The sequence below is a fragment of the Lepidochelys kempii genome, chromosome 3, assembly GCF_965140265.1.
Source record: "Lepidochelys kempii isolate rLepKem1 chromosome 3, rLepKem1.hap2, whole genome shotgun sequence".
In the NCBI taxonomy this organism is placed as follows: Eukaryota; Metazoa; Chordata; order Testudines; family Cheloniidae; genus Lepidochelys; species Lepidochelys kempii.
Genome location: NC_133258.1, coordinates 3,495,813 through 3,520,404, shown reverse-complemented (window position 1 = coordinate 3,520,404; position 24,592 = coordinate 3,495,813). Strand labels below are relative to the sequence as shown.

The window sequence follows — 24,592 nt, the reverse complement described above, 5'->3', positions numbered from 1 at the left end:
CTCTGAGCGGTAGCTAAAATGTCCCAAGACTGGGCCGGCCCTGTGGTCTCCAAGTACAGCACCAAATCTGCCGCTGACTCCCTGTGTGACTGGATGAGTCACTTCACTGCTTTGTGCCTCAGTTTCCCCTACCTGAGCTAACAGTACACAGGGTGGGTTGGGAGGGATCTATTTCCCCATCTTGGCTGCAGGGCTCTTTCAGCCTCTCCCCTCTTCTCTCTCACTCTTTCTCTCCCTCTGTTGTGCTCCTCGCGCCCCGGCAGTCGGAAGAGGAGAAGGAGAAGAAGAAGAAGAAGAAGAAAGGAGGGGGAGAGGAGATAGAGGAAGAGGAGCCGGATGAAAGCATGCTGGATTGGTGGTCCAAGTACTTTGCTTCCATTGAGACTATGAAGGAGGTAGGAGCGGGGCAGGGAGGGAGGGGGCAGGGGGTCCAGCCCATGGGAGAATTCACACTGCCAGGCGCGGCTCAGTGGCTATTTCATCTCCTCAGGTTAACATTCTAGGGCCAGATTCCCCGACAGGCTCCAGTAGCTTGGCTGCTATGTGACACCAGAGCGGAGCCAAGGTCCCGGCAAATCTGGCCCCTAAGCACAAAGGTTGGGCATTTCTGGAGCAGCTCCCAGCAGAGGATATGGACATGCGCATTATCCCTGCAGAAGCATCGAAGCTGACAATGAGATACTGAGCCTTTTGTCTCTAGGTCGCTGATTCTTATCTGCTCTGAGCCCACTCCTCGTTGCGGCATATAGGGGCCTTCAAAGTAAAGGCTCTCCCAGCCAGTAAATGCCTCCAGCATCATGAGCCACCCCAGCATCCAGAACATAACTTAGAGCAGCCTCAAGTCAGCTCTAACTTACACAGGGCTCTGGCCAACTGTCTGGCTGGGCCCAAAGGTCTATGGGATGCTAAGGTGGCTTAAAGCTTCCTTTACTCCTTCGCACATGAGGCAACTCACTTCTCACAACGCCCTCTCCGTTCTCTTCCTGCCTTGTGGGCGTGAGAGAGGAGTTTGCAGCTGGTGTCTCATTTGGGAACAGAAGTAAAACTGAGCTTCTGACCGCTTGTTGTTAGGAAAGATCCATGGGACTTTTTGGTCTGTTTTGTTTACTGCAGTAATGGATGTTAACTATTATTATTTAGTATTTCTATTATTGTACTACCAAGGAGTCTCAGTTATAGACTTTGCCTCCATTGTGCTTGGCGCTGTACAAACCCAGAGAGTCCCTGCCACAAAGAGCTAGACCCCCAGATTTTTGAAAATCTGAATATTTTGCAAGTTCATGTCAAATTTGCTAAATTGCTTTAGTCAGGAAAAAACAAAAATACCCCCCCTCCAACATTTTTAAATCAAAATATTTTGTTCTGACACGTTCTGAGATTTTTTGATTCAAAATGACTTTTCATTGTGAAATATATGTGTTTTATTTAAAAAAAATTAAAAAGCTGAAAGCTTAAAAATTAAACAAACTGTTTTGTTTGATCCAAAATAATAATTTAAAAATTTTTTTGGTTCATTAAAAAAAAAATTTAAAATTTTTCAGAATGGCCAGCGAATTGAAAAATCAGTTTTATTTCACCCAGATCTAGCATCATCCCTAAAGCCTTGGACAAATTCCAGCTTATATTTTGCCTGCATAAACCTCTGCATACAATGTTAGCTGATCTTCACTTCCTGTCCTAAACGGTGACTGTGTGTTGTTATTCAGTCGCTGTGCTTCACCCCAGAGCTGGCTGCATTTCAGGGCTGCTATGTGTCTGTGTTTTCTAGCAGGCTCCGGGCTGAAAGGTATTTGTGGAAATAGAATGTATCGTTCCTGTACCTGCCCTTCTCTGCATCTCACTGCCCGTTTCGTCTCTCTCCAGCAACTCCGGCAGCAGGAAGCGGCTGCAGCAGAAGCTGAGGAGAAGGAGGAACTGGAGATTGCAGAGGGTAAATTTTTGAAAGCCAGCTACCAGAGCGACGCAGAGATCGATAAAACCGGGCTCAGTGCTAAGATCTCTCTCCGGGTTTGGAAAGTTCAGACCAAAATCAGAGCCTCTGCTAAATTCTGTACCTCTGGCTCCAAGCTTGCAGTTTGGGGTCTCACCACGTATTTCAGTGAGACCAAACCTGACACATGTCGTCTTGCAATGATGGATCACGGCGCAGATGTCTGCCTGGCTTAGATGTGACATGGCAGGGAGACAATGCGGTCTAGTGGTTAGCGTCTAGTCTGAGTCATTGCCTTGCTGTGTGGCCTTGGGAGAGCCACTTAGTCTCTCTGCCCATCCCTTCCTCCTGGGGGTCCTCTGGCTGGTGTGCGGGAAGCACTCGGAGATCTTTGGCTCTATAGAAGTGGAAAGTATTATTCTTAACAATAAGCCAGCGTGCCAGGCTTTCCCAGCCTGTCCAGCCCCCACCCCCAGGACAGCCATACCAGAAGCAGGATGGCCAGTTTCTCAACTGTATTATATCCCCTTGGGCCGCACCCTACTCCGTTACGCTGGTGTGACATCATTCCCTTCAGGGAGGCTGTGGGCAACTCACAGGGTAGCGTAGCTTAGGGACTAGCATACAGCAGTGCCTGCCCTGCCAGGCTGCCCCGAGACATGGGCGTGCACGTCTTTAGTGCATGCCACCTGTGGATCTCCAAGCATGTCACACCCCCGAAGGTGTCTGCCCTAACAGTGCACAAATGGGTAAACTGAGGCATGGGGCGATTAAATGACTTTCCCAAGATCACACGGTGAGTCTGTGGATGATGCCAGGAACAGATCCAGGAGCCCTTACGCCCATCCCTGTGCTTTTCCCACTAGGCATTGCTGATCACATCAGTTGCACCCCAGCCATCCCACTCCCCATAGCATTAAGAACCAGCTGGGTGGATCTGGCCCCTCCAGGAGTCGAGCCCTATGGGATCTCACTCACAACTCGGGTGAAGAGCCCAGGGTGGTTGTGATCCCTGCAATTGCTGCTCCAGCCAACTGGTCACACCTATTTGCTAGGTTATTTAATAATATGAAGGTTCTGAGTAACCTGCTGCGAAAGGCAGGCCCCATCCATGTGTCACCGGAGGATTAATTCAGACCAGCAGGAAGAACTAATGCAGCCCACGCTGGCTACGAATGTCCGTGGCCATGTCCAACTGGCCAAGGACGGTCCGGGCTGTGCAGCAAACAGTCGGTACATCGGGAATCCATCAGGCTGAGGAGGGGGCTCCGGGAATGGGGTGTAGGGACTCTCACCTCTGAGTTCTGGGCCCCGGTCAGTTCCCCTTGGACGACTGATGTTTGGGGTTACTGGGTGTCTCTTAGCAGTCCCCTTATAGGGTCTGATCCACTCTCCCTTACTCACGGAACTAATCCCCGCTGGCTTCAGCAGGGCCGCTCATGTGGGTAGGGCTCCAGGGCGGGCCCATAGATGGTACCGCTTAGCTCCCCGCTGGGTGGCTCATCACGCTGCGGGCAGGGTGGCTGGTGAGGAGGAAGCTTGCTGTGCTGCTCCCATCTCTACCTGTTCCCTGGGGAGGAAGCCTGCAGTCATGGGGCCGTCGGCTCTGCACCTCTCACCGTGTGGGGCCAGACCCTCAGCTGCTGGGAGTCAGTATAGCTCCGCTGGCCCCGGTGGGCTGATTTTCACCAGCTGTGGATCTGGCCCGTTGCCATCAGCGGCGATACACTGTTTGCACCTGCTGGGGATGTGGCCTGTTGCATCCAGTGCGATTCAGCTACCATGTGGTTTCTGCCTGTGGCCAACATCTGGGTGAGCGAGGGCCTGGGTGTACCTGGGTGTTGGTCATTGGTGTACTGGGGTGCGTGGAATCAGCAGCCAGTCAGGAGGAGGGGCCTGGTCTCAGCTCAGTCCCTGGGCTCTGCACCATGAGAAGCACCAGGTTGCTCCCTGCAGAACCCCCGGGGCTCAGCCCTGGCTCCCAGTCTCTTCACCCCAGTCGCGAGGTCACTCTGGCTGCTCTTGGCATGGTGTCTCTGGCCTCCCTCCCCTGTCTTTGCCAGCCATTCCCAAGCGGAGCCTGGCCACGGTCAGCTTCCGCCCCGCATGCTCTACCCTCCCTCTTTCATACTGCGCATTTGTCTGTCCCAGTCTGTCTGTTCTCAGCTGCACGGCAAAGAAGCCATGAAAGTTGGCAAGACGGAGACAGCAAAGGAAAAGGAAACCGCCAAAGACTTTGGGCTGGGGCTGGGGGAACCTTAGATCTGGGGAAAGAGTGTCCACAGGTCCCTTTTGAACAAACCTCTGTTGGCTGCCTGGGTAACATACTTGTGTGTCGTGGCTGCTCTGCATAGAGGGTAATAGCTTACTACTGCTGCCACGTAATGGGATTGCTCCTTTAGCTCCAGTGGTCAAGCTCTGTGCTGTAGGCTGAAGATCTAGGCTTCAGACCTGCTGACAACCCATGCTGGGGTTTGTTCCCCATGCTGCAAGGCATCATGGGTGCTGGGCATGGAGACGTACTCTGCTCAAGGGCAGTGGGATGGCAAGACCTATTGCGGTAAATAAGGTGCCCTCGATATTTTTCTTTCAACTGAGACTTAAAACTCCATTCTCCTCTCATTTGTTCCAGTGTAGCAATGGTGACTTCCAGGGAGTTGCCCCTGGATCTCACCCATGTGAGAAGGGAATCCAGCCCTTAGTGAGAGCTCCTGAGACCAAAAGGACATTTAACCACTGGTCCGTCAGCAAGTGGGACGTTATGTCCCCGGGCGAGGTTGTGCCGACTGACTTGCTGGGGTGGGGGTTGCCCATGTGAACCATAAGCTTTAGGTTTAACCGTTGGCTGTCAGCTTTCATGCCCGCCATGGTTGAGTGTCCTGTGTTCATCCCACCCTCACTCCCATCTCCACCTCCTTCCCCCCTGTCTCTCCCCTTGGACTCAGAAATCAAACTTGATGACTCTCCTATGAAAGGCTCCAAGGGCCAGGCAAAGACCAAGGAGAAGGTCAAGGTGCCCAAAGAGGACAAGAAGAAGAAGCAGCAACAGCCACCTGAGGCTCCTGAGAAGAAGAACAAACAGAAGATTGACGAGCTGAAGGTGAGTGCCAGCCGCTCAGGGGCTAGGGTGAGTGCCAGATCCCAGCCTGGGGAGGGGCTGGTGGCCCATGGGCTCAGCCATTTGTCCTGAAAGTGCTACACCTGGTAAGGCGCAAAGTAATGCACACTGGGAAAAATAATCCCAACTCTACAGACACAATGATGGGTTCTAAATTAGCTGTTACCACCTGAGAAAGGGATCTTGGAGTCACCATCGATAGTTCCATGAAAACTTCCGCTCAATACTCAGCAGCGGTCAGAAAGGTTAACAGAAGGTTAGGAACTGTTAGGAAAGGGATAGAAAAAGAAAAGACAGACACTCTATAAACCCACGGTGCTCCCAGACCTTGAATACTGAGTGCCGTTCTAGTCGCCCCATCTCAAAAAGGATATAGCAGAACTGGAAAGGTTCGGAGAAGGGCCACAAAGATGATCAAGGGTACGGAATGGCTTTCTGACGAGGAAAGACTAAAAAGATTGAGGTCCGTTCCGCTTAGAAAAGTGACGACTAAGGGGGCATGTGATCGAGGGTATGAAATTGTGAGGGATGTGGCAAAGGTGACGAGAGAAGTGTGGTTTATGCTTTCCCACAATACAAAAACCAAGGATCACCCAACGAAATTAATGGGCAGGAGGTTTAAGCAAAGCAGACGAAGTTACTTTTTCCCCACAACACACAACTGACCTGTGGAACTCATTGTCATGGGATGTTGTGAAGGCCAAAAGTATAACTGGGCACAAGAAAGAACTAGATAAGCTCGTGGAGGACAGGTCCATCGATGGCTATTAGCCAAGATCGTCAGGGACGCAACCCCAAGCTTGGGGCAACCCTAAACCTCTGACTGAAGCTGGAAGTACAAGACAGGGGTGGATCACTCCATAAATGGTGTTCTGTACACTCCCCATGGAGCTCTGGTACAGGCCACTGTTGGAGAGAGGACACCTGGCTAGATGGACCATGGTCTGACCCAGTCTGGCCATTCTTATGTTCTTAGGACTGGAAGGGGCTCAGATAATGTGGGGAGGAGGAGATAAGAACCCAAATAGAATAGAGCCCTGTGGTCATTGCCATTGGCGTTTCTCTCGTTATTTGTGCGGTCATGGGGAACCAAGGTTAGTTTCAACACAGGCTGTTTCTCGGGGCTCTGCCATGCCTAGCAGTGAGATGTGCTACACTGCGGCACAGTCTCCCAAGGGAATGGAGACAAACTCCATCACTTGCTCCAGTTACAAAGGGACTGGATAAAGCCCCGGGAAAGGTCCTGCAGGAAGCAGACCTGCATTGGCTACGGGAGGAGCTGGGCTGTAATCTGGCTTTTCCTTCTCTGCTTTCTGCGGCCACGTCTGGCCTTGCAGTTCCCTGGGAAGCTCGGGAGTGGCTCAGTGAGTCATCCCACATGTTGTTGCTGTTGGTTGGGAATTACTAGCATTAGGTGCCCAATCCCCAATGGCATTTAATGGGACATGGGAGCCCACTGCCCTAGGGCGCTCTGGGCTCCCATCCGGGTTGCGGCTGTTGGCACAGGGAATGTGCACCACACGACTTTCCACGCCTCCTTCCTAGGTCTACAACAAAGAACTAGAAATGGAGTTTGACAGCTTCGAAGACTGGCTGCACACATTCAGCCTCTTCCGGGGGAAGATCGGGGACAATGACGAAACCACGACGGAGGAAGAGCGGATAGTGGGCAGGTTCAAGGTGAGTCTGGCCCAGCCGGGATACCCTCCTGCAGGCAGGGAAATGGATCGGATACAATAGAAATCAATTCACAGGGACCCCAACTGAACCCGGCTGCGGTGCCTTCAACCCTGCTCCCTTGGCATGTGAGCCCGTTAGACCGAGTAAGCTCTTCTGGGCTGAGGCAGATCAGTACACAGATGGGAGACCTCCAGCGGATGTATCAGCAGGACTATTCTGGGCTCAGAGCTGCTTCTGGAGAGTGCAGGGGTGGAAACACGCAGCCTGCCCTGCCCACCTTCAGGTAACCCTCCCTTGGTCACAACCTGCCTCAGTCAGTCCGTGATGTGTCTCTTTAATTCCTGCAGTATCCACATGAGCTGGTGGCCACATAAAGCCAGTGCCCAGACCCAGAGTGTATCCCTCAGCAAATCCTTCCCTTCCCCAGGCTTCCCAGATTATGGGAAGGGAACTTGTGACTCCTCCATTGGTCTGTTCTCGACTCAGACAGGTAGCCCTGTTGACACCAAAGGGGCTATTAGCTTGTGCAAGACTCACTCGAGCGAGGAAAGGTTTAGGAGATTGGCCACCCACAAAGGTATTTCACACGGGTATTGAATCACAGCCCGTTACAAGCAGGGTTGGTTGGGAAACGGGTTTTCTGTCCTGCCAAAAGTGGTAAGATTTGTTGGGGAGGGGGAGAGGAACTCATCCCCAGTTGGGAGGAAACAACAAATTTTTATTGCAAACCAAAGTTCTGACAAAAAGTGTGTGTCTGGCCAATGGAAATGTTTTGATCTGATGTGTTCAAAATGTTTCATTTTGATATTGGCCCTTTTACATTTTTTTTTTCAAATCAAACTCAATTTTGATACAAGAACATCAAAACTTTTTTGAACTATTTTGTTCTGCAAATATTCAAACGAGACATTTCTGATGGAAAACGATTTCCACAAACGTTTTCCAACCAGTTCCAGTGGCAATTTTCATAATTACTGCCATGAACTTCCATCAGAAGAAACTGGCCGGCAGTTGCCCACCCTGTCTCATATTGTAAGTTCAGGGACATGGAAAGCAGCAGATCCTGTGGTGTCTCCTGGATTCTCTGGCCCATCAGTAGATGTTCTCCTCTCCTTCCATTGCTTTAGGTTTCATGGAGTTCTCAATTGGCGCTTTCACCTGCAGATGCTGAGACTCGGCTTACACTTAAAAGTTATGTCGACATAGCTACCTTGTTCAAGGGTGTGAAAAAACCACACCCTGACCTACATTGCTATGCCAACCTAACCCCCAGAATAAACGCAGCTAGGTCAACGGAAGAGACAGCCTTAGACAGTTCAGCCATCCTGCAGACTTCATTCACTTGGATTTCGTTTTCCTCATTCCGATTCAATAAAACAGGGATACTTGCAAGTTCGGTGAAGCTTCAAAATTTGACCTACCTTGTCACCGTCATAGCTAGAGGCAGGCTATTGGCCGGATTTTCAGTGGTTCAGTGTATCGGCCATTCCCGCGGCCCTCACCCCCGGCCAATCAGACTGTGGACTGTTTTCACAGGACTCACCATCCTTGATGCTATTTTCTCATTTGTTCTCTGAACCCACCTCAGCTTAACTCAGCGGTGTGACGTCTGGAGCTGAGGGCGCCGTGGCTCTGGGTTCACCCTGGGATAAGGGCGATCAGAATGTGGCCCAGAGGGGTGCTTGGTCCTCAGGCTGAATCCCACTTGGGATGTGTTTTTCCTTGCATCAGGGTTCCATGTGTGTTTACAAAGTGCCGCTTCCCGACGACATCACCAAGGAGGCAGGATACGACCCCAACTTCGGCATGTTCCAGGGGATTCCAAACAATGACCCCATCAATGTGCTGGTCCGCGTGTACATCGTGAGGGTGAGTGTAACCTGCCGGACAGCGTGGGCTGCATGGTCCAGTCCATGGATGTGTTAAAATCAATGGTTTTAACCTATTCAAAGGAGGAGCGAGTGGGCAAGAGGGGAGGAGGAGGGACGCTCTGTGTCAAAAATGGTATTCCCTGTTTCCAAGTCACTGCCAGCATGTATGAAGATGATATTGAACGCTTAAGGATCAATCTTAACCTATTTATCATTGTGGGGTACATATGCAGCCCACAAAGTGTTAACTGGGCCGCAGGTTGAGACCCACAGTGCCCCCCACAAACCCCTTTGTTCAGCACCCTCCGCCCAGAGACGACTCCCCCCCCCCAGAGTGGGACCAGGAGTGAAGAGCGGGGTGTGGGGCGCGGGGCAGGGACCACACGGCAGGGCAGCCAGGAAGCCGGGGCCCGTGGCCTTTGACATGCAGCTGAGCTAGGCCGCAGCTGTGTGGTAATGGGGCCGCATGCAGCCCTCAGGCCGCGGGTTGAGAACCGCTGCTCTAAAGTGTAGGTAAAAAAGCTGTGTGGTTGTGTGGTCCCAGGGCACTTCTATTTCAGTGACACATGCTGGAAGTGTCATGCTGCCAGTGCTAAAACAATCCTTGGAATTTCGTAATAGCCTAGATGACAGTTTCCTAACTCAAAAAGCATTTTCACCAACATGGGGGAATTCTGTATTAGACCTTATCCTAACAGATAAAGAGGCACTGACCATAGAACTCAAAATTAATGGAAGGGTAGGTACAAGTGATCATTCTTGATCATAGTTTTAATGTGCAAATAGAATAAAGTCCAAACCAGGGATATATATGCTTGATGCTTTGAAAGGACCAGTTTCACAACACTGAAAAAAAGCATGAGCCAAATCAGTGGGGAGGAAGAATTTAATCAGAAAAATGTGAATGTTAATTGGGAATTGTTTAAGAACACTTTACTAGATACCCAAAAAGCTGTAATTTCACAGTCAATGAAGAAGTCTGTACTGGTTAAAAAACCAACCTAGTTACAGGGTAAGTGAAGACAGCTATAACAAATGGAAAAAATGGTAAGTTGATAGTAATGAATATAAATTGTAACTGTAGATAATTGATAAGGGAAGCAAAGGGACACAAAGAGAAATCTATGGCCAGCAGAGTTAAGAAGAACAACAAGGAGTTTTTAAAGTATATTAGGAACAAAAAGAATTCCAACAATGGTACAGGTCCATTACTAGATTTAAAAGGAAGAATTATCACTAATAATGCAGAAAAGGCATACGTTTTCCATAAATATTTCTGTTCTGTATTTGGGAAAAAAACAGATGGTGTAGTCATATCATATAATACTCTTTCCATTCCACTAGTATCTCTGGAGGATGTTAAAGAGCAGCTACTAAAGTTAGACATTTTTAAACTGCAGGTCTAAATAACTTAACTCCAAGAGTTTTAAAAGAGTTGGCTGAGGAATGCGTTGGGCCATTTGAGTTGATTTTCAATAAGTCTTGGAGCACTGGGGAAGTTCCAGAAGACTTGAAGAAAGCTAATGTACCAATTTTTTAAAAGAGTAAATGGGATGACCTACGTAGTTATAGGCCAGTCAGCCTGACATTGATCCCAGGCAAGATAATGGAACAGCTGGATCTGGGACTTGATTAATAAAGAACTAAAGGAGGATAATGTAATTAATGCCAATCACCATGGTTTTATGGAATATAGATCATAGAATCATAGAAGACTAGGGTTGGAAGAGACCTCAGGAGGTCGTCTAGTCCAACCCCCTGATCAAAGCAGGACCAACCCCAACTAAATCATCCCATCCAGGGCTATGTCAAGACGGGCCTTAAAAAACTCTATGGATGGAAATTCCACCCCCTCCCTAGGGAACCCATTCCAGTGCTTCACCACCCTCCTCGTGAAATAGTGTGTCCTAATATCCAACCTAGACCACCTGCACTGCAACTTGAGATCATTGCTCCTTGTTCTGTCATCTGCCACCATTGAGAACAGCTAAGAGCCATCCTCTTTGGAACCCCCTTCAGGTACTGAAGGCTGCTATCAAATCCCCCCACACTCTTCTCTTTTGCAGACTAAATGAGCCCAGTTCCCTCAGCCTCTCCTCGTAAGTCATGTGCCCCAGCCTCCTAATCATTTTCGTTTCCCTCTGCTGGACTCTCTCCAATTTGTCCACATCATGGAGCGGGTGTGTGTCTAGTAGGGTCCCCATGTGACAGTGCCCACGGTTGTGGGGCCCCTCACCACCACCTGCCTGTAAACATGAGGCAGCCTTGTCTGTGAATCAGCTCCCTGAATCCACCAGCCGCTGGCAACACAAGCCCTGCTCTCCAGGCCTCTGCAGCTCTCACTGTCTCTGTGCACATGCCAACCCCTGGCCCGCTCTGAGCGTCCCCTGTCAAGTCCAGCACCCTCTCCACTGACCACTCACAGAATTAGCAGGGCTGCCATCCCCAAAGGAACAGGACAGGACAGCTTGAAAGATTCAGCTCAGCCAGCACGCTGCTGAACACCACCTCTCTGAGATATATTGATAGTGATACAAGAATAAATTTATTACCAAAGACTAGAGATTTGGGAGACGGTGAGGGAGGATATTGGAAACAAAGAGTTACATAGCAAACAAAAGCACAACACACTTTCTAGAGACTAAACTACCAGCTTAACCTCCTGTCTAAAGAAGTTTCTCTAACCCAAAGTCCCCTGCAGCCAAGGTTGGCTGAGATCCGTTTTTCATGAATGTAAACACACTGTCTGTTTCCTTCCTAGGTGCAGGATGAGGGTGCGGGTCTTCTTTGCCTCCTCAGTGTACCCCCAAATTTCATTGTCTTTCCTCACAGACAGGATAACCACCTGTGACATGTTTTGCCTGTGTGCTGCTTTCCCTGTTGACCTCACATCTCTTCGTTAAAATTTGACTTTGTATGTAAAATGAGCATCCGTTGTGTTAGATTATGCTACTTCGTTTACATCCCAACAAAGAAATACACATTTCTTAGTCCGTGTCTTATGCAAAACCTGTTCTTCATCTTTGCTGGTGACTAATACCTTGATGCAGACTTTAAAACATATTTCCAGTATATATTCAAATTCCTTACATAGTATCTCTGTATACATCTGTAAATGATGACGAGGACAGGTCTGTTCTGCTCTGGATCGCTTGGTAAGATGGGCACAAACAAACAATGTGTTTTAATACGGCTAAATGTAAATGTATCCATCTAGAAACAAAGAATGAGGCTGTACTTACAGGATGAAAGCAGAAACTCGGAAAAAGATTTGGGGAAGGGGGAATCAAATCAGCTGAAGCTGAGCTCCCAGTGTGACACAGGGGCCAGAAGAGCTAATGTGATCCTGGGATGTATAAACAGGGAATCTCAAGTAGGATTAAAGAGGTTCTTTTACCTCTGTATGTGGCCCTGGTGTGACCGCTGCTGGAATCCTGTGTCCGGGTCTGTGCCCAAAGTTCAAGAAGGATGTTGATAGATTAGAGAGGGTTCAGAGAAGAGCCATGAGAATGATTAAAGGATTAGAAACCTGCCCTACAGTGATAGACTCAAAGAGCTTAATCCTCGGGGAACAAATATCTGACAATGGGCTCTTCAGTCTAGCAGAGAAAGGTCTAACACTATTCCAGGGCTGGAAGTTGAAGCTAAACAAATTCGGACTGGAAATAAGATGTACATTTTTAACACAGTGGATAATTAACCATTGGAACAATTTCCCAAGGGCTGTGGTGGATTTGCCATCACTGAACATTTTAAAATCAAGACTGGCTGTTTTGCGTAAAGTTCTGCTCTAGTTCAAACAGGAATTGTTTGGGGGAAGGTCTGTGCTATTCAGGAGGTCAGACTAGATGATCACTTCGGTCCCTTCTGCCCTTGGGATCTACAAATCGAAGAGAGCGTGGTCGTATTGTGAGGGGAAAGAGCCAGAAGAGAGCAAGAGGTTATGAAGAAGAGGAGGGTGGGGATGAGGCTGGGCGTGAGGGAGCTCAGGAGATGAGCTGGGATGGGCTCACAGGGGCAAGTGGAGGTGTTATAGGAGGAGAGTGGATGAGAAACTTCTGCACCTATGCTGGGAGGAGGCTGCGAGAGTTGTAGGAGAACCCTGGAATCAACCAATGAAATGAATAGGCAGCAGATTTAAACCAAACAGAAGGAAGTATTTCTTCACACAGCACACAGTCGGCCTGTGGAACTCATTGCCAAGGGATGTTGTGAAGGCCAAAAGTATCACTGGGTTCAAAAAAGATGGTTTAGACACAACAAATCCTGCCTCTTGGTGGGGGGATAGACTAGGTGACCCTTGCGGTCCCTTCTAACCCTATGCCCTATGATTCTAAGAATTAGATCAGTTCCCGGAGGACCGGTCCAATGGATATTAGCCAAGATGGTCGGGGATGCAACCCCATGCTCTGGGTGTCCCTAGCCTCTGACGACCAGAGGGAGAATACTGGGCTAGATGGACCATTGGGCTGACCCAGTTACGTTCTTCCGAGGGGCGGAGGGAAGTGAAGTTGCAGTTTGTCAGTTTTCTCTTGGAGGAAATGGAGGGAGGGGAGGTTTGAACAGCAAGAGCCTTGCAGCCACGCTGCAGAAAGCGAACGCGTGGCTGGTGTGGGCCACGTGTGGCCAGGGAAACCCCCAGGGGACACGGTGTGTCTCATGTCTTCCTCACAGGCCACCGACCTGCACCCAGCCGACATCAACGGGAAAGCGGATCCCTATATCGCCATCAAGCTGGGCAAGACAGACATCAAAGACAAGGAGAACTACATCTCCAAGCAGCTGAACCCCATCTTTGGGAAGTAAGGCGCTGCGGTGTTACTGTAGCGACTAGTGGCCACAGCTGAGACCGCCGGGCGAGGGCTAGTTCAGCCGCATAGTGGGAGCCTGAAGAAGGCAAGCAGGGTCAGGAAGAGAGCCCAGGGCTCCTGAGCGCTAGCCCAGGGCTCTAGGCACTGGCCCATCCCCCACAGAGCAGCGGGACAAAGGCAGGCTCCCTGTCTCCATTTTGTCCACGCCGGGTTTACAATAGTGCCAGTGACACCAGGCCCACACTCAGAAGGGGCACCAGTGCCCGGACTGTGTCCCCGCCCCCACTCAGCCTCTCCGCCCCCTCTCCACCTGGCCCCCCCCGGCTCGCTCCTCTCCTCCCCGCCTCGCCCCCCTGCTCACTCCTCTCTCTGCTCACTGATTGCTCCTCTCCGCCCCCCTCCGTGCCTTGCCCCCTGCTCACTCCACTCCACCCTTCCCCCGAACCCACTGCTCACTCCTCTCTGCCCCCTCCCCAAGCGAGTGGTGGGTGGGGCCTTGGGGGGAAGAGGCTGAGCAGGGGCGGGGGCAGGGCAGAATGGGGGCGGGGCCTCAGGGCAGAATGGGGGCGGAGCTGGGGCGGGGCCTCAGGGTGGAGTGCAGGCACAGTGGGGGCGGGGCCTCAGGGCAGACTGTGGGCGGAGCTGGGGCGGGGCCTCGGGGTGGAGTGCGGGGCAGAGCCTTGGGGCAGAGCTGGCTGCGAGGCAAGCCAGGACTTTTGGCAAGGGGGGGGCCTGCACCGAGGCCCAGGGGTAAATGCTCTTTCGTTCTCTCTCCTCCCCGTTCCCCAGGTCGTTCGACATTGAGGCCACCTTCCCCGTGGAGTCCATGCTGACGGTGGCCGTGTACGACTGGGACCTGGTGGGCTCTGATGACCTGATCGGGGAGACCAAGATCGACCTGGAGAATCGGTATTACAGCAAGCACCGGGCTACCTGCGGCATCTCACAGATCTACTCCACGTATGGAAACTCCTCCCGCCTCGGGCCCTGCCACCCCACTGCCCCGACTGCGTGGGAATGAAACTGTCCCCAGGCAGACAGACAGCCCCGGGCCTATACCCACCCCCGCAGCCCAGCAGGGCAGGTGGAAACACGCTGTGTGCTACTTACCCCCTGGCCCTGGCTGCTCCTGTATGGGGCACCCCACATGGAATAGCAGGAATGCAGGGCAGGACTCAGGGGCATCAGCAGAGGGTGCATAGGTGCCCAAAGAGGGGACACGTAAGGCCAGGACTGAGGGGCATTGGCAGAGCTTGGTGGGGAAGCCCAGGACTGGGGCAGCAGGGGGCTGTGGGTCGGGACTGGGGGGCACCGGCAGAGCTGTGTATGAGAAGCCCAGGGCAGGGACCACAAGGGGCTACAGTTCAGGATTGAGGGGCGTTGGCAGATCCATGTGTGGGGAGCTCAGGGCTGGGAGAGCGGGGGACATTGGTCTACACTGTCCCTTCCCATATGATTCCTGGCTTCAGCTGGTGCGATTCTGCCTTCCTCCCAGCCCCGGAGGAGCGGGACAGGCCCCTTCTCCCTGGGCAAGATGGAAGGGGTTGGATCCGCAGCGGCTCTCCCTGACCCCAGCCCTTTGTTCACAGCCACGGCTACAACATGTGGCGGGACCCCGGGAAGCCCACGCAGATCCTCTCCAAGCTGTGCAAAGAGGGCAAGGTGGACGGGCCCCACTACGGACCTCCAGGGCGGGTGAAAGTCGCCAACCGGGTCTTCACCGGCCCCAGGGAGATGGAGGATGAAAACGGTAATGGGACCGGGGCGCGGCACTCCCCCAGCTGGGTTGGAGGGGTGGGTCGGACGGCTGCATCGTCCTGGCAGGCACCTGCATATGCCTCCGCTGCTATGAGCACACACGCACCCCAGGTCAGGCAAGGAGCGTGCCAGAAAATCAAGCACCTGCTTTGCATTGGGGAGACGGAGGCTGGGGGTCGGCCTGGGCTGGGAGTACTGGGAGGGGCCTGGCCACGCCCAAGAGGTGAGACAGCCCATGCTCCATGCCCCTACCCGTCGGGGGGTGGGCATTCTCCTGCCTCAGGCTGGCCGCGGACAGCGTGGCCCGGCTGCTTTACCTTGGCCCAGCCGGCCCGGCTCAGAGCTGGCTTTCCGCACGCAGGTCAGAAGAAGCAGACGGACGAGCACCTGGCCCTGGCGGTCCTGCGCCACTGGGAGGAGATCCCCCGGGTGGGCTGCAAGCTCGTCCCGGAGCACGTGGAGACGCGGCCGCTGCTGAATCCCGACAAGCCCGGCATCGAGCAGGTACCGCCCGCTCTCCTGGCATCGGGGGTCACCGGCTCGGCGCCGGGGGGGCGGGACAGAGAGGTGAACGCAGCACCCTGTCTGGCCCTCGGGGAACGCCAGCCCTGCGGAGCCTCATGGGTTCCCATGTGCAAGGCAGATCCAAGGCCAAGCGAACGAGCCCCATCCCGTCCCCACAGCTGGAGAATCCTGCATGGGGAGCCCCTTCCCCCAAAACATCACCCCGGGGGGAGCAATAACAGCAATGATCTCTGCCTGTCTGATTAGCTCCCCCCTCTTTCCATACCTCCCCAAGGCCCCTTTCCCTTGTGTTCCCCAAGCCCACCACTGTAGGGCTCTGGCTCCCTTCCTCATCCCCGGACCCTGTTCTCTACCCTCGTGCGCTTGTTTCCCCTCCATCTCCACCCTACATCCCCATCCTGTGGCCACGCCCCTCCCTCCCCATGTCCCCTCGGTACCTCGTCTATTGCCTCTCATCTGCTCCACGGGTAGGAGACACTCTGTGGGGGGATGGAGCTGCAGCTGAGCCCCCAAGCTGGCAAAGTTGTCTGCAAACACGGCCTGTCACGGCCTTGTCTCCATGCGACTGTCACCTTCAGGCTGGTGACTGCCAGGCGGGAGGGGAAGGAACCCCGTAAAGGGAGGAGAGGAGACAGCAGAGGGAGCTAACTGGGTCTTCCCCACATTGCAGGGCCGGCTGGAGATGTGGGTGGACATGTTCCCCATGGATATGCCGGCACCTGGCCCTGCCATCGATATCTCTCCCAGGAAGCCAAAGAGGTAACGAACCTGGGGGTAGCCTGGGACCAGCCCAGGCCCCACGTCGGTCACCCCTCATGCTGCTGCTAATGGGAGGGCTGCAGGGCCCGCCTTGGGGCTCCTAACCAGCTCCTCGTTTGGGCTGAGAGCTATAGGAAACCCTCAGCTGGATGGACCTGTCTTTCTTTCCCTCCCCTGCCCCGCAAAGAGCGATCCCTCCAGCCCATGCTCCTGGTCCCTGGATTTGGGAGGTGGCTGGGAGTTAGGGTGTGATGTCCTCCATCTCCTGCTCCCACCATCTGCTCACAGAGAGGTGGTGCGCGGGGCCCCAGCCGGGCACCGAGGCAGAGTTAGCACCTGCAGGGCCTTGAGCTTCCACAGCCAGAGAGATAAGGGCCTGATCCGAAGCCCAGTGAAATCAATGAGGCTCCTTCTCCTGGCCCTGTGCTGGGTCTACCAAGGGAGCAGGAGAGCTAAGGACCAGGGCGTGATCCAGCTGCGGGAGGGGGGACAGAGCGGCTGGGCAGGGAGGGCGATGGAGGAACCGGTGATCAGCAGCACCCTGTGAACCAGCGCTGGGCCCTTTTCACCGTGGCAGGGGCAGGGAAGGCGTTCAACAGCTTCCAGCCCCAAAGCGCCTTCCGCCTGCCTGCCGCCGGGAAAGCTGAGCCGGGGCCCTGCCGTCTGTTCCCGATCGCGACTTGTGGCCAGGGCCAGACCTGAGTGATGTGAAACACCCAGCAAAGCCCCCACCTTCTTTGTGCACGCGTGTGGGTGTGAATGTGCCCGGCCTGCACGTGAGACAGAGACTGCAGATCGAGCCAGACCAGCGTTTTAACAACCCCGCGAGCCCCCGTCCATCAGCAACGAGGCTGCAGCCCCGGGGGCATTGCAGCCCCGGGTGTGATGTGTATTATCATCAGCTGGTGTGGGTCAGCATCCCTGGCTGGGAACCATTGCAAGGAGCCACCCCAGGTCACACCTGCTGGAGCCCTAAACTGTATTAATTATTATGTTACTCAGCAGCATGCTAGGGGCTTTGGATGGGCCCCTGCCTGAATGAGCCTACAGGAGTGGGGGCTCCCTAGGTATGAAACCCACAGCCCATGGGCTCTGTCTCCTCCCAGCTCCCCAGACCCCAGCTGGGCCAGGTGGCAGGGCTCTGCTGGAACATCTGGGCTGCTGGTTTGAGCATGGAGGGGAAATTCAGCTCCCATTGGGCCCTGGTGCAACCCCAGGGACTTCAGCTGAATCATGTGGAGGTGAATTTTGTGGGCCCAGGTGCCAGCAGCTGATGCAGCAACAGGCTGCCCTGCACCAGCCCCAGAGCTGGGAGCAAGCTGCCCAAGCCCAGGAGTGGGCTGCCTGCCCAGGTCCCCCGGCCGGCGATCGGCAGGACGTCAGACTAGCTGATCCTAATGGTTCCTTCTGGTCTGAAACAGCCGGGAGGCCCAGGACTGGGCTGCCACGAAACTCACGGCTGAGCCCTGCTCTTGGGCCTGCACCGTGGCTCCCCCCAGGAGAGGGGTCTTGTCCCGGGGAGCCGATCCCAGCGCCCCACCGGGTCTGTGCCGTTCTGCCCCGGATTTCCCCGCCGGCCTCGTCTCACCTCCTTGTCTCCCTTCCTCCCTGCCAGATATGAGCTTAGAGTGATAGTGTGGAACACAGATGAGGTAATCCTGGAGGACGATGATTTCTTCACTGGGGAGAAATCCAGTGACATTTTTGTCAGGGGGTAGGTACAGCGCGGCGAGCCGGCTCCTCCGTGCACGTGAGCATCTCGCGGAGCTGCCGCCCCGCTCCGGGATCCCGCTGGCGCTTGGTCTGGGGGGCTGCGGGGGTGAATAACAGACATTCTGCTTCTTTGTTTTGCCTCTGTCTGTGTCCCCCCCCCAACCCCTTTGCCGTGTCTGCTCCGCGCCTGGTGTGGTCTGTCCCTGTGTCCCGCCCTGCCGGCCGCCTAGCTATGAGCTGCGGGCGGTGATCTGGAACACCGACAAGGTGCTGCTGGAGGATGATGCTTTCATGGCAGGAGAGAAGATGTCTGACATCTATGTCCGGGGGTAACGGCCAACATCTTGCCGCCCGGCCCCCTCCCCTGCGGGCTGTGCAGAGGGACACGATGTGTCCCGAGTGTCCCAGGTGTTCATCGCTGCCCCGCGGGAGACCCCACCCAAACCCACAGCCTGAGGATCTGGGGGGGCTCAGCCAGGTCTGGCCCCTGGCTCCTCCCAAGCCCACTCAGCTTGAGCTCCAGCACCGAATTAACTCCAGTTCCAGACTCCGCTGGGTTCCTTGTCGTGACCCGTCCCTGCAGCCGGGGGTGAATTCTGCTTCCAGGGCCTGTTCGTGCGACTCCCCACGCTGGCCTGGTGCCAGCACGGAACCCGGACGACTCTGGTGCCCGGCTAGTGTCTGTGGCAACACCGCGTTCATTCCCCTTCTGGGGCCCGATGAGGCACCGTTAGTTGCCGGTGGGATGCCTGACGATTTCGGTGGCCGGTTAGTTCTGCGTCTGGCGCCCAGTTAGAGCAGCTGCCATTACACAGTGAGCAGCTGCTGAGAGCTGCTCTCGCTGGTCTCGGCCACTCCGTGGGCACTCCCTGCGCTCAGTGTGGGCACTCCCTGCTCCCTGGCAATTTTTAAGTCAAGGTTGGATGTTTTTCTAAAGGAGATGCTGCAGGTAGGCTTCTCGGGACGTGCCCTGGCCTGTGTTATCCAGGCGGTCAGATGAGAGTATCACAGTGGTTCCTTGGGCTCTATGAATCTGCAAACCCGCCCTGCCCACAGCCACCTGGTGCCCCTCTGTGCCAAACGGGCAGTCCCCTGAAGCAAGAGTTGCTAACGATAACCTGCGGCTCCTCAGAGAGTCCCTGCAGGCAGAGTGACATCGTCCCATACCCCAGGGGGTCTCCTCTCCGTGGGGGCAGAGGTGCACAGACGCAGTGTGTGGGGACAGCGTAGCCGATGGTTGCACCAGTGTCCCCCAGGGCCGGGCTGTCGGCAGGTCCCAGCTCGCTGCTGAGTCTGTTTGTTGGCCGTGCTGCTGGAGGAACAGAGACACGCTCACGCACGCATGGACGTGTCCTTCTCTGCCCTGGCTGCAAGCCACGTAGGCGCCCCCCCTTCTCTAGGAATGCTGCACAGCCCCGCACATCTGCCCACCAGGAGACAATCACTGGTCCCCAGCTTACATGTTCCCTTCCTCAATCCCATTCCCCCTCCTCCTCGTCCGGTCCCCTTGGACCACCCGGGTTCTCCTGGGCTTGTGGACCCTGCTGGCCCTTCCAGAGAGTCATTGGGTCCCTGCCCTTAGTGCTCACCTGCTGAGCTCCATGCCATCTGCCCCCTTTGTCGGGTCCTCCAGCCCATTGCTGCGGTCGTTGCTCCCCTGTTTTGTCTCCCTGGGCCGCGGGCCGCAGCCAAGGTGCTGTCTCAGCAGCTCCTTGGCACGGGGTGTGTGTGTGTGTCTGTTGTCCCGTTGCTCCCCGTGACCAGCCCCATCCCCTTGCCCAACGGTCTGGTCCCTGCAGGTGGCTGAAGGGCCAGCAAGAGGACAAGCAGGACACGGACGTGCATTACCACTCACTCACTGGCGAGGGCAACTTCAACTGGCGCTACGTCTTCCCCTTCGACTACCTGATGGCGGAGGAGAAGATTGTCATCTCCAAGAAGGAGTCCATGTTCTCCTGGGATGAGACTGAGTACAAGATCCCGGCCCGCCTCACCCTGCAAGTCTGGGACGCCGACCACTTCTCGGCTGACGACTTCCTCGGTGTGCAGTGAAGGGGGTCCGGCCCCACGTTGGGGGGGGAGGGGTGACGCGCTGCCAGGCCTGGGCACGAGGCTGTGGTGGGGCAGGGAGAGCCACCCAGCCGTGCAGCGCCAGGCCGCCATCTGGGGATCCACTCTGCGCTGTCCACGGCCGGGCAGGCGAGGCTGGCGGGAGAGGATAGAGAGAAGGGGGGAAGCCCCAGGCAAGAACCTGGTGGGTCAGGGAGGGAGAAGAAGCCACTAAAGGAGATGCTGATCTATCAGGGCAGGGGAGACCCCCAGGAGCTCAGAGGAGATGGAGAGCAGGGGATGAGGTCCAAGGGACCAGCTGGCTCAAGCTCCCCTGGCACGTCCCATGAGGCTCTGGGTGTTGGCCCTGGAGCTGCAGCCGCCCCCCCGCCCCAGCGCCGTGCACCCAACGGCAGTGCCGGCGGGCTGGGAAGGCTGCTGATCTTTCTCCCCGGCAGGGGCCATCGAGCTGGACCTGAACCGCTTCCCACGTGGCGCCAAGACGGCCAAGCAGTGCAGCATGGACATGGTGACGAACGAGGGCGACCTGCCCCTGGTCTCCATCTTCAAGCAGAAGAGGGTGAAGGGCTGGTGGCCCTTCGTGGCCAGGAATGAGAACGACGAGCTGGAGCTCACGGTGAGGATGCCGGGCAGCGGGTCACTGCTGAATGCAGCACCGCAGTGTGGGCCTGGCATCACTCACGACGAGGACGGGCACTGGCAGGGCTGGGGGCAGGGAGCCCGGGACCAGGCCAGCGCGGGGGGCTGCGGGTCGGGACTGGGGGGCACCGGCGGAGCCAGGGGCGGGGAGCCCGGGACCAGGCCAGCGGGGGGGGCTGCGGGTCGGGACTGGGGGGCGCCGGCGGAGCCAGGGGCGGGGAGCCCGGGACCAGGCCAGCGGGGGGGGCTGCGGGTCGGGACTGGGGGGTGCCGGCGGAGCCGGGGGCGGGGAGCCCGGGACCAGGCCAGCGGGGGACTGCAGGGCAGAAGCGCTGGGTGACTCTTTCCCGTCGGAGGTTGGGCTCTCCGGGGCTGGAGCAGTTTGGCTCCGTCTTTGCGCTGTGCGGCTCTCGGGGCTGGGCGCTCTGCCCAGCCGGGTGTCAGGTGCAGGCGGGGCAGCCGCTCAGACGCTGCCGATCCCAGCTGTAGCCAGGAGGCGCAGAGCCAGGGGGAGCTGAGAGAGATCTGACCGAGCCAAAGGGAGCCCGAGCCCCACGGCCTGGCCCTGGGCACGCCCCTGGCTCTGTTCTCTGGCCCTGGTAGGTCCTGGGAGCGGTGAGCCTGTTTCTCAGCGTGGGGGGGTTACGGTCACCCCCAGCAGCTCAGATGATGTGCCCTGGGGGCGGCTCTGCTGGGAGGATTCTGCACCGTTCCAGCTGTAGGCCCCAGGACGCCAGCCCAGGCTGTGGGATGGTCCCCAGCCCCAGGGGAGTTCTCAGCCAGGGCCGTCCAGAGACTCTGTGCTTCCCCCAGGGCAAGGTGGAGGCCGAGCTGCACCTGCTGACAGCGGAGGAGGCCGAGAAATCCCCCGCGGGGCTGGCCCGCAACGAGCCCGACCCTCTGGAGAAACCCAAGTAAGTGACGAGGGGCGACCGGCAAATGTCACGCCTGAGCCTGCAGGGTCCTGGTGGGGGGGTAGGGTGAGGCTGAGGATGTGGGGCGGGCTGTGGGGATGAAGGCTGGGTGGAGAGGGGGGTTAGGTGCGTGGATCGGACGCTACAGGGCATGGAGGTGGTGGGGACACCCCATGATACAGGCTGTTTTCCCCCCATACACGTCCAGTTCTCTGTGTCTGTCTGTCAACCTTTCTTTCCTGCCTTTCTTCACCTCCTCCCCATCACTCCGGCCGCCCCCCTGCACCCCCCCAGCCGCCCCGACACCAGCTTCATCTGGTTCCTGAACCCCCTGAAGTCCATCCGTTACTTCATCTGGCACACGTACCGCTGGCTCCTCCTGAAACTCCTCCTCCTCCTCCTCGCGCTCCTCCTGGTCGGCCTCTTCCTCTACTCCATGCCGGGCTACCTGGTCAAGAAGCTTCTGGGGGCCTGAGGGCACCATCCCCTTTATTCATGGTACTTCCTGCCCCGAACACCCGGGGCATGTTTGCTGGCTGAGAACACTGGAGGGGCCCGTGAGGCGCCGGGTGCGTGGGAGGGGACTAAGGTGGGGCATAGTCGGGCTACCAGGGGCCCTGGCCAGTCCCAGGAGGGGCAGGGAACAGATGCGACTCGTTGGAGACCGGCCAGCAGGAGGCCAGCTGGGTCTCCCGGGGCGGATGAGCAGCTGGGCTAAGGCACGGCGGGCACAGTGGGGAATTGGGAACCACTTTCGAGCCGCTGAGCCGTGGGGCATAGCCGAGGGAGGCGGGAACTTGCAGGGGGCGGCAGGCAGAGGCGCAAAGACCTGGCGGTGGCGTGGGCAGAAGGCCCTTCCCCTACCCAGGGGCCTGGCTGGGTCTAACGCTGCTAACCCGGGCCGTGCGTCTCTTCCTCCCCGTCCCATCCCCTGCCTCCTGCTGCCGCTGCCCGTTGGCCAGCCGCCCCGACACCTCCTTCATCTGGTTCCTCAACCCGCTCAAGTCCGTCAAGTACCTGATCTGCACCCGCTACAAGTGGCTCATCATTAAGATCATGCTGGCGCTGCTGCTCCTCATCATGGTGGGACTTTTCCTCTACTCCATGCCCGGCTACATGGTCAAGAAGCTGCTGGGGGCCTAAGGCTGCCCGGGCCCGGGGCCAGGCACCCGCTCGCCACGCGCAGCGGCCCAGCTGGGGCGGCGCCGGGACTGGGTCAGGGGGACGCCCGCGGCTCCGCCTTGCTTGCGTGTTCGCCTGCGCGGCTCCCTCTGGGGTCTGTCTCGCCTGAGGCCGGGGGCAGGAAGAGTTGGGCCTGGGGCACCGGGCTCCCTTCGCGCTTTCCCTGGGCGAAGCGTCGGCGAAGCTCGGCTTCCACCTCCCACAGCGAAGAGCCTCTTAGCCCTGCCCCGGCTCTGGCTCCCAGAGCCCCAGGAGGCCAGTCGCACCCTCCCACGATCACGGCTGGCCTGGCAAGGAGGGGGGGACGTGCGGCTCTGGTTTGTTCCACACCCTCCTTCCTGCTCGGCCGCAGCCACCCTGGGGCGCCGGTGCCAGGGAGAACGGGGCCGTTGAACACCGAGTGGTCACAGCCTGAGGAGGGGAGCCATGGGACTCTCCAGAAAAGCAGCCCCCTCTGCTCCGGAGGGGCAGAGCCCCTCACCTGCCCAGGCGGGCTCTGAGGCTGCCCATGGCCAAGGCCCTGGCCGTCCTGCCCCCCCCCGTGGGGGTGACATTCACCCCGGAGGCTGTGGAGAAAGCAGCAGCAGAGCCGAGGAAACGTGCCCAGGTCGTGAGGAGCGGCCAGCTCTCCAGGCTGCCTGCCCTCGCCGTGGGGGGTGGGTTGGACGCAGCCTGGGCCCGTTTTCCAGCCCCCCCACCCTCAGCCGCTCCATTTGGGCCAGTGCACGGCTTGCGTGGGAACCCCGTCGGTGCTGGCTGGAGGGCCACCCAGCCGGTCCTTGTTCTAGCGTGGCTGCCCAGTAACCGCAGCGGGACCTGTCGCCGCAGGGGATCCTGGGAGGGGCCCTGCTGGCCCCAAGCCCTGCTAACGCTTGGCCTGATGTGTTACAGCTATTCCCCCCCCCTTCCCCCCGGCCCCCTCAGCCCTTCCCACCTGGGCACGAGAACGCGTGCGTCTGGTGTTCACTGATTTCTGGTCCTGGGGCTGAGCCAGCTCGCTGCTGGGATGAGAGCAGCCGGCCCAGGGGCCATTTCAAGGTTGGGGGGGAGCCTCTTTCGTTTGTTTTTATGATGTTTGTGTTTTATCTGTCAATAAAAAAGAGGAAAGAAAATTGAAACACCCCAGTTGTGGGCCTGGTGCTGGAGCTGGGGGCATCCCAGGGCCCATGCCTAAGGCGCCGGCTGCCCTTTGGAGCGCGGCTTAGCTGCTCACTGCATAGGCTTGGTGGCGGAAGGGTGGCCCCCAAATTCCAGCAACACAACTGCACCGTGCACCGGGGGGGGGGGGGGGGCAGCATGACCTAGTGGTCAGGACAGGCCTGGGAGACAGGATCCTACTTCACGCTCCCTCCCCATGCCGATTGGTTGCCTCAATGGACCGGGGGGAGAGGAAGAGGGAAAGGGGACCCCCTGCACAATGTGCTGGTGGGGCTCACTCCCCCCCTTCCTTTCAGCACAGCAGCTCCATGGTTACCTGGTGGGAGTGGGGGTCAGTGAGCAGCGCATGACCCAGCCCTGAACCCTGGCCCCTGCAGCAGGCACTGGGCCCTGGCCCTGCCGCTGAATGGGAACCGTTCGGGAGCAGGGCACTGGGCAGGCCCTGCCCCAGCTGGACTTGGGGG

At 56.7% G+C, this 24,592-nt stretch overlaps 1 protein-coding gene across 2 annotated transcripts in view; it reads left to right on the top strand.

Moving 5' to 3' along the window:
- Positions 1 to 24,088, top strand: part of OTOF (otoferlin) — a 206,664-nt gene extending 182,576 nt beyond the window's left edge. The window contains exons 20-35 of one of the 2 annotated variants that reach the window (XM_073335511.1): positions 264 to 395; positions 1,864 to 1,930; positions 4,906 to 5,030; positions 6,594 to 6,728; positions 8,460 to 8,597; positions 13,274 to 13,401; positions 14,200 to 14,370; positions 15,000 to 15,160; positions 15,530 to 15,672; positions 16,364 to 16,452; positions 18,068 to 18,166; positions 19,965 to 20,206; positions 20,673 to 20,851; positions 21,688 to 21,788; positions 22,083 to 22,286; positions 22,751 to 22,839. In XM_073335511.1, the coding sequence (XP_073191612.1) occupies positions 264 to 395; positions 1,864 to 1,930; positions 4,906 to 5,030; positions 6,594 to 6,728; positions 8,460 to 8,597; positions 13,274 to 13,401; positions 14,200 to 14,370; positions 15,000 to 15,160; positions 15,530 to 15,672; positions 16,364 to 16,452; positions 18,068 to 18,166; positions 19,965 to 20,206; positions 20,673 to 20,851; positions 21,688 to 21,788; positions 22,083 to 22,263 (2,091 nt within the window). In that variant the 3' untranslated portion in view covers positions 22,264 to 22,286; positions 22,751 to 22,839. Of the gene's footprint in view, positions 1 to 263; positions 396 to 1,863; positions 1,931 to 4,905; positions 5,031 to 6,593; positions 6,729 to 8,459; positions 8,598 to 13,273; positions 13,402 to 14,199; positions 14,371 to 14,999; positions 15,161 to 15,529; positions 15,673 to 16,363; positions 16,453 to 18,067; positions 18,167 to 19,964; positions 20,207 to 20,672; positions 20,852 to 21,687; positions 21,789 to 22,082; positions 22,287 to 22,750 lie in introns of both variants that reach the window. The other variant, XM_073335512.1, reaches the window with a different exon arrangement.
- Positions 24,089 to 24,592: the final 504 nt, after the last annotated feature.